Genomic DNA, 9625 nt, shown 5'->3' on the forward strand with positions numbered 1-9625 from the left:
ATTCATTAACTTAGAAATCTTAATAGAAATTGTATGATAAACAAAAATATGGAACTGTCTGCTGTTTTTAATTGTACACAAAATGAATGACAATAATTAAAAAATGTCTCATGTGTTACCATAAGTGTTGTAAGAATTTTCCCAAAACATTTTGAACCACTTTTGTGAACCGGTTCGAGGCTGTTATTTGAGAGAAGAAGAAGAAACTCTTGCTGCAGCTGCCGGGCGAATGAATTCTGTGCATCCTGTTTTGGGACTCGCTGCAGTTGCAGCTTTTATTTTCCCAGTTATATTTATTTTTATTTTTTGGGAAATTGCTCAGCACACACATGTGTGTATGTGTGTAATAACTATGCAAGAACTTGCGAAGGGGATTTTTTCGTATTTTTATTTCAAACTGCGCTGCGCTTTGTTTGTCTCGTTTTATTGTTGTTGTTGTTGTTGTTGTTGGTGCTTTCTGCTTTTAGTGTGTGTTTTCTTATATTTTGGACGAAAAATTAAAAGTGAACTGAGCGAGCGAGTGAGAGAGAGAGAGAGCGGGAGAGAGAGAGCGGAAAACAAAAGCCATAAGCGTATTTAAAACAAAAGAAAGTGCAAAACAATTCATGCGCCTGGCCGGAATCCTGAATCTGTGAATGTGAATGTGAATATGTGAATATGTGAATAAGTGAATGTGTGTGCACGAATGTGAATCCGCATCCGAGACTTGGGGAGCAACGACAACAACAACAACGAGTGAGTGAGTGGCGATTCGTCCTTTTGGCTCGACCGCCCGCTGTCGCTAGCCAGAATAAAAAAAGAAGAAGAAGTACGGACACGGCTGCGACCGACGGACTGTTTGACTGTTGACTGGCTGGCGGATGCACCTAGTGAGTGGAGACGAGCGCCGAGACGTCGCAGCGGAAGCAAGCTTGCTGCGCGCTGTTGTGGCTGATTATGCTGCCACAGCCAGAAAGAGAGAGAGGGAGCGAGGGGAGTGAGAGTGAGAGAGTGAGAGAGAGAGGGAGACAGCCCCCCAACGAAGTTGCAATTTATTTGGGATGTCCTGCAGGCTCCGCAGGAGCATTTCAAATGCACTCCACCTACTGCTCCTCCTCCTCATCGTCCTCATCGTCCTTCTCCTTCCTCCGCCTGCTGCTTGCTGAGCCGTTTAAGCCGCAGCTGGACAAAAGTTTGACATCCACATGACGACGCAGAGCGAGTGAGAGTGAGAGAGAGATAGAGATAGAGGACTGTTATTTGTTATAACAATTGGGAGAGAGAACGATATGGGTTGCCATGGCAAAGCTGGATAACAATGCCAGCTCGCGGTCGGACAGACAGACAGACGGACGAACGGACGAACGGACGGGCAGTGAAGGAACGGACGGACGGACAGACAGACGGACAGACGGACGGACGGATGGTCGCTCATTTAATGGACACTGTTTGGTCGATAATCAAATTAAAAGCCAACTTCTTGCGTGAAGGTGAGCAAAGCCAAAAGCCAGGCACCAGACCATCAGATGGCCCACAGCAGGTGCTACACACACACACATACACACACACACACACACATCAATGCTAAGCTAGTTCGTGTCCGGCGCGTGTTTCGCTTGAAGCCAGCTGCTCCTTTGGCTCCGCTTGATTAGACATTTGACCGTTTACTTCTCTGCTTTTCATTTTAATGCTTTTCGTATTCAATCGCAACGCGGATCGCCTCAAGGGTTGAGGAAAGTGAACAGTGTCCTGTGACAAAACAGGTGAAAATAATAGTTCATCGAAATTTGTTTGCCACAAATCAAAATCTCTGACATATTTTGATTATTTAATGGTGAACTTTCTTTTATTTATTTACATGAAATCGAATAGAAATAAACTTATTCAATTGAACTGCTCAAGTTTATTTTATTGCTTGAAATCGATAAAAAAACAACTTTTTAAGTTGAACTTCAAATATTTTATTGAAACTTGAACTAGTCAATTATGTAATCAAAGAGAATAATTTTTGGGGATTTCATTTGTTAATCCTTTAACCTTTTTAGAACCACATTTAGTATCGGGACTTTACGAAATCCCATTAAAGATAATATGCAAATATTTAAAGTTCATCGGACAGTTGATGAAACTAAAGAATAAAATGAAAAATTTAAAATTAAATGATATCGACTAATAAATTGTGACTTGAAACATTTTTACTATGATAATATTGGGAACAAGTAAAGGGTTGAATAACTGTAAATAAAGTCCTTTACAACGAAAATGAAATTTCTTAGAAGAAAAGTAGTTAATATATATTTTTTCTAACTCTTCTATCCACCAGAATTCTTAATCCCCAAATTTCATTATTTTCATAAAGTATTTGTTTATGATTCACAAATGTTGACTTAAAATGTATAAGTACAAAATACTTTCATTTGAGTCCATTTGAAATTAAATAAACTATATTTTGGTCGTTATAAACGTAAAAGTTTGAAAAAATAATAATTGCTTCGCAGTAATTATTATTCAAATATGCAACTGTTAAATAAGAGAAGATTCAATCGCATAATTAATATAAAATATGCTAAAAATATATACCGTAAAATACTAAAAATATGCTAAATGGTATATTTAATATACTGAATAGTGTTGTATTGAAAATATGGGTACACAAAATATGGTATATTTAATATACTGAATAGTGTTGTATTGAAAATATGGGTACACAAAATATGGTATATTTAATATACTGAATAGTGTTGTATTGAAAATATGGGTACACAAAATATGGTATATTTAATATACTGAATAGTGTTGTATTGAAAATATGGGTACACAAAATATGGTATATTTAATATACTGAATAGTGTTGTATTGAAAATATGGGTACACAAAATATACTAGATATTCCATTCAACAAGATTTTCCAAAATAACTTGTATACTTTTTATCTAATTGCAACCAAATTTACACCTTGCAATTAACTAAATATTAACTGAATATTATTGAATTTAAATACTTTGCATATTTTAGTATATACATATATTTATTTTAGTATTTATAGTATATTTACCAAACAATGGTTTGAATTATATTTGACATATCCAAATAAAATATTGTTTGCAACAAAAATAATCAACTTTTAGAACATTTAAATGAAATTTTATCAACCAGGTTTATCCTTTTTCTTTTGGCCGAAAGTGATATGGAAAAGAAGAAACATCTAAATTAAGGGGAAGAAGAAAAATGAGACGTGCTGTTGAGGCATTTGGCAATGGGACTTGTTCTTGGAAATTACTCATTAGTTGCTGATAAGAAGATAAGAATAAGAGGCAGCATGACGAAATCTTGTAAATTCGGAGATCAAAAAGATTCCAACAACAACAAAGTGACGAACAAATAAATAATGAAATTGTAGCAATTAATTATGATGTGAGACGGACAATAAGAGAGGTGAGGAAAGCGGGGAGGGGAAAAGGGGGGTTAGATAGAGTTGAACAAGAGCAATTTTGGGCACAACACAATCTATCGATAACAGATAACTCGCTCTATATATAAAGCACTTCGAGAGACTCCCAAAAAAACACAAAACAAAAAAGAAGAAGAAGAAGAAATACGTTGTTCTCGATCGTCAGCAATTAGAAGAAGTTGAGGTGGAAGTTTTTCTTATCAAAATTCGAATTGAATGGGAAACATTTCGTGGAAGATACTCTTCACTCCTTCCGCTTTTGATTTGTAGCACAAACTGAAGTCACAAAAAAGAAAACAGGGCAGAAACAACAACAACAACAACAACAACAATAACAAGGCAAACAACTTTGCGAGCAATTAAAACTGTTTTGACGACACTTGGGTGGGTGACAGAAAGAGATAGAGAAGGTCTCAGGTGGGGCAAGGCAGGTGATAAATGATAAATGATAAATGGCCAGCGTGTTCTGTACTCTGGGAACGTGGCAAGTGCGTCATTGGGCAGTTCAGGGCTGGACGACGATTGTTATCTAGATAAAGCGCAGATAACAATTGCTCGAATCTCAGCCAAAAAAAAAAAACTGAACAGAAAAAAACACCGCATTGGAGTCACATTTTATGATCAGAGCGATACGGAAATGCCCAAATATGAGTGCAAAATTCACAGGCCCCAGTTTTTTTTTTCTTCTTTTTTTTGTGTGTTTTATGGTTATACGGTTCTGATTTCCCTTTGAACTAGCCGTGACCAGGCGCAACACTCACTCACTCACTCAGTCGCAGTCGCATTCTCATTTATTTGTCATGTTAATTGCGACCATTGAGATCGGACAACAAAAAGGAAAAGCAAAGCAAAGCAAAGCAAAGCAAAGCAAAGCTCGCCAATCGTCGTCATAATAGTAATAATAATAAGAACAATAATAATAATAAGCAATATAGCCTCAACTAAATTGCGGCCAACTGCGTTAACTTTACAACCGCCAACGCAAAACCAAAAGCAACAACAACAACAAACGAAACAAAAAAAAAATACCAGCCACAACGAATCTGGGAAATCATTGCAAACACACCTAAACGGGCGGGCTCTGATTTCAGAGCATTTGCGATATCGTCGCGATAACCGATTCTGTTCTGTTCTTTTTTTTTGGTTTTTGACTCGTGCGAGTACCCATAGTATTCGCAGACAGATACGAAAACACTCACACTCACATTCACTCACGAACGAAGGCGAATAATATCGATATATTTATGATACGAAAGTTCAAGCTGGAATTTGAATATATTCTATTTATTGTGTTTCCTAAAATTTCAGATTTAACAAATTCCATATATAATTTTAATATCTTCTATTAATCGTGTTTCCTAATTTCTATTTCATTATTTTCGATTCGAATTAAACATTGAAAATATATATTTTTTATGCTTCCCAGTTTCGTTTCAGCTTTTACTTGATTCAAACTCAGATTTAACAAATTCCATTTATAATTTTAATATCTTCTATTAATCGTGTTTCCTAATTTCTATTTCATTATTTTCGATTTGAATTGAACATTGAAAATAAATATTTATAATGCTTCCCAGTTTTGTTTTAACGTTAACTTGATTCAAATTCAGATTTAACAAATTCCATTTATAATTTTAATATATTTTATTTATTCTGTTTCCTAATTTCTATTTCATTATTTTCGATTTGAATTGAACATTGAAAATATATATTTTTATGCTTTCCAGTTTCGTTTCAGCTTTTACTTGATTCAATTTCAGATTTAACAAATTCCATTTATAATTTTAATATATTCTATTTATTGTGTTTTCTAATTTCTATTTCATTATTTTCGATTTGAATTGAACATTGAAAATAAATATTTATTATGTTTTCCAGTTTCGTTTCAGCTTTTACTTGATTCAAATTCAGATTTAACAAACTCCACAATTTTATAATATGTATTTTGTATTTATTCCATATTATTGAATTTGTGACTTCAACAATTCTATTCAAATTATAGAATATAATTGAATACAATAGAATTTACGGGGACAACATACTAATTTGGTTCTACTTTCGCATTTTCAATACTCTATACTATTTTTACTTCAGTTTAGATTTTTAATTTTTTATATTTATTATGCGCTCTATTTTTAGTACCATAATTTATCACAATTTGTTCCATAGTTTTGAATTCTAAGCTACGCTTATAATAAATTTGCCAACTGAAAGCAAGCATACAAAAATATTTTCATATTTTTCTCAAACAATATGTCAATATCGCTTTTATCAAGAATAAAATTGCGCTAAAAAGTCGATTGTTACCCACAGCGTATACTCAATATTTGGCAACAATATATTCAAACAAATGTTTGATAGCATTTGCTTTCGAAACTCCATATTAAAAATTATAGATTATCCATCGCGTTTGAAAACAGTGATTTTTTTCGATAGTAAACAGAAGTGAATTATCGATTATTGTAATATTAATTATTCATTTCAAAATATATCGAAAATTAAATGATTTGACAAAAGGGTTTTGTTCAAGATTAAAGTTTAATGAATAAACAAATAATCTAAACTATTGAACATTCGCTATTATTTTTCCAATATGAAGAATAACATATCATTAATATTTAATATAAATATTTAAAGTTCGTAAAGTCTCATTTAAAGGCTAGTTTTGGTAATAGAAAAGTTAATTCTTACTATCGCAACTATCGATATGCATATCGATAAGTATCAAATGTTAGAAAATGTCCCAATTAACTTCATTTTACGCATCCCGCATTGGGTTTCCTGTTTCCCGTTTCCAATCCCTACCCACAGGTGTCCCAACTTCCCCCCAACCACCCTCCTAAGCTGGTCAGCTTTAAGAGCTTTTGTCAACTTGGGATGAATAGTTGCCAAAAGAGAAGTTTTAAAGGGGTGCACTTGTTGTGCTTGTTCTTCTTCTCCTTCTCCTTCATCTTCTTGTTCTTATTCGTACTCACCTTGTGCAATTCGAACCGCGGGCATTTTAATTCTCATTTTTGTTTCAATTTCCAAAGGTGTTTCGAAACTTTGCCGAGCGCTCGCCCCCGCAATGGCAGCTGGGCGGGCTTCCTCTTCTCCTCTCCTCTCCTTCGTTCTTCAAGTTCTCCTCCTTCGTCTTTCCTAGTTGCTCTCTTTCGGGTTGTCGTCAAACACTTGATAAATGTATTGTTTGTTTTTATTTTTATGATTTACTTTGATTTGATTTTTATTATTGCACTTTTCCTTTCTTTTTTTTTTTTTTTTTTTGTTTGCTTGTTTGTGTTTCTTTTTTTAATTTTCCATATAAAAAAATGCACTACTTTTTTGTTAAATATGTTTTCCAAGTGATTTTTGTGATTTGATCAAATTTGATTTATTTTGTTGTTGTCGGAGGGCCGTTTAAATGTTTCTCAAGCGGCGGCCACTCGGCAGCTTAAGTTTTGTTTTATTTATTGTTGTCGTTGTCGTTGTTATGGTTGTTGTGGTTGTTGTTGTCATTTTGTTGGCAAGCCTTTAATACAATTACAAAATGATTTATTAACATAATTCGATTTATTTCATTTGATATCGCAAATTGAGCAAACAAAACAAACAAAACAAAAACAAACAGATTCGCATTCGCATTCGCACTCAAGCACACGCACACAGAAACAGAAACAGAAACAGAAACACACACACAAACACAGAGTGCTTGCTTGCTTGCTGGCTGCTTCCTCTTCTCGCTTCCTTCTCTTCTATTCTTTATGCTTCGTTTCTTATTGGAACACTGCCGTTCTTTCTTGTTGCTGTTGTATTTATTTGCCTATGCTTTGCTAGTTGTTGCTGCTGTTGTTGTTGTTTTTGTTGTTTTTTAGCGCGTTCTTCATTTTCCTTTTTTCTGTTTTTTCTTTGTTTTTGCGTTTTCTGTTTTGCTTCACAACTTTATCGTTCGCTTCGATGTTTTTGTCTGACGCGTTCACGTTGCGTTGCGGCTTCGTCCAATTGGCAAAACACACCAAAATTCGCCTTCCAATTGGAATACACAACTCTTTTAGCACTTGAAAAAAAAAACAATTTGCACTTTCTTAACGTGTGTGTGTGTGTTGTGAGTATATGTGTGTTTTACCGGCTAGATAATAATGTGTTGTTGGTTGGGCGACGGATGGTTGACGAGGGGGGAGGAAAGGAATGCGCGTTGTGTTTTAGTTTTCAATTGGAGAGCGCGTCAGCATAATTTGTTTGTTTGTTGTCCTGTGGCTAACTGTTAACTGATAACTGTTATTGTTGCAGTTGCGTTTGCTGCTGCTGCTGCGTGCACCGCGACGACGACGACGGCGGTGGCAGCCTCGTCAGTAAAAAATGTGTGGTGCTAACGTTAACGGCGGAAGTACGCGACTACTGCGAGGCGTCGAGCGGCGAGCGCGTCTTCGCTGACTCTGCTACAACTGCGACTGCGACTGCGGCTGTCGCTCTGTTGTCGTAGTTGTCGTTGTCGTTGTCGTTGCCGTTGTCCAACCAACAAAGCACAAAGCGCCGTAGCGACACCAACACACACACTCCAACACGAACACCAACACTAACACCAGCGCACTAGCACACGAGGCCAGTGAGTGTGAATGGGCAACGGGCAAAGAGAGAACTTCGTGTATTGTGTCGTCGTCGTCGGATAAACGAAACGAAACGAAAGCTTGACGAGTGGACGAACAAACAGTCCACAGTGCGTGAGAGAGTAAGCGAGCGTGCATGTGTGCACGTATGTGTGTGTGTGTGTGTGTGTGAGTGAGCGAATGTACACACATGTATGTAAGGTAGTTTTGTGAGAGAGAGAGAGTCACTGACTGCGACAGTGGCAGCGGCAGCGACTGCGGCAGAGCGCTTTTTGATGCGAGCCTAAGGAAAAGCCAAGCAGCCAAGCCAACAACAACAACACGAGTGCATGGTCCGAACGCGACGATGTCCTGCGAGCGACTGTTCAGATAATTCAATTTTATTTTAGGGTTTTGCACTTTAATGCCAATCTGAAAATTTGATTTTGGCTAAGCGACGCCAACGTCGACGTCAACGCTAACGCCAACGCCAAAGCTACGCAGCCCTTTACTGTTGGTGGTGGTTTGTTGTTATTGTTGGTGTTGTTGTTATTGTTGGTGTTGTTGTTGTTGTTGTTGATGGTGGTGGTGTAGGGTGGAGGGTGTAGAGGAGGAGGGGAACGAGGTGGGTTGATGGTGGTGGTGGGTTGCTGGGCTGCTGCTGCTGCTGCCGTCGACGTCGCTGTCACTGTCGTCGTTGTCGTTGCGTTTGTTTATTTGGTTTGCTGGCACTCGTTGGTCCGTTGGCCGCATATGTGTGCGTATGTGGGGGTGGACACACACACACACACACACATATGACTGCGAGAGCGAGCTAGCTTGTGTGAGCGGGCGAGCGAGACAGACTGCGAGAGAGAAAGAGAGAGGCGAAGCTTGCGCCAGTTGAAACAAATGAAAATAGCCAAGTTCGATGTGGCGACGTCGCTGTTGACTGCGCTGCTCTTCGACGCGCCGCGACGCTACGTGACGCTGGCTGATAAGAACGCGTCTCAAACATGTGTGAAGTGTTAGAGCAGGGGGGGAGTAGGAGGAGGACGAATACAGCTGAAGGAGACGGAGACTGAGAAGTAGAAGTGACAAAAGTTTCAAAGCCGGCAACAACAACAATGCGTGCGATAACAACAACAAGAAAAGCTTCGATAACAATAACGATAACGATAACAATGCGCGCGCAGCTTAAGCGACGACTGCGCAACATTTTTGCCGCGCAAAAACACAAAAACAACAACAACGTGCAGCATTTTTCATATTCAATATGAATGTGTAAATTACCAGCAGAATCAAAAAAAAAACAAAACACTCTCGATATTTTTTTGTCACAAAGTTTTCCGACTTTTCGCGCGCGTCGCTTTCGTTGTGTCCCCGGTGGACCGGTTGAACTTGTGGCAGGAACTTGTGGCACGTCCTCACAACGCGGCTGCTCGTGTGCATCTAATAAACTAAACTTAGTTTATGCCCATCTTCCATTCAACAAGAGGCCACAGCGCTACAACCGACCAAACCACTCGCAACGCCAACGTTGGCGTCGCCGTCGTCGTCGCAACGTCAGCGTCGCTGCCAGCGCCAACGGGCAGTTTGTTACTCCCCCTGTGAGCTGTGCGCTCTGCCAGCGTCGACGGCGACGTTGACGTTG

At 38.1% G+C, this 9625-nt stretch overlaps 1 protein-coding gene across 4 annotated transcripts in view; it reads right to left on the reverse strand.

Moving 5' to 3' along the window:
• The window catches only part of LOC132795975 (uncharacterized), a 63375-nt gene extending 53966 nt beyond the window's left edge, over nucleotides 1-9409 (reverse strand). Inside the window, exons 1-2 of one of the 4 annotated variants that reach the window (XM_060806960.1) lie at nucleotides 9265-9409; nucleotides 6406-6938 (exon numbers count right to left, since the gene is read on the reverse strand). In XM_060806960.1, coding sequence (XP_060662943.1) covers nucleotides 6406-6442 — 37 coding nt within the window. In that variant the 5' untranslated portion in view covers nucleotides 6443-6938; nucleotides 9265-9409. Of the gene's footprint in view, nucleotides 1-6405; nucleotides 8053-8203; nucleotides 8379-9264 lie in introns of those variants that run through there. The other 3 variants (XM_060806958.1, XM_060806959.1, XM_060806957.1) reach the window with 3 other exon arrangements.
• Nucleotides 9410-9625: the final 216 nt, after the last annotated feature.

The sequence above is a fragment of the Drosophila nasuta genome, chromosome X (genome assembly GCF_023558535.2).
Source record: "Drosophila nasuta strain 15112-1781.00 chromosome X, ASM2355853v1, whole genome shotgun sequence".
Lineage (NCBI taxonomy): Eukaryota > Metazoa > Arthropoda > Insecta > Diptera > Drosophilidae > Drosophila > Drosophila nasuta.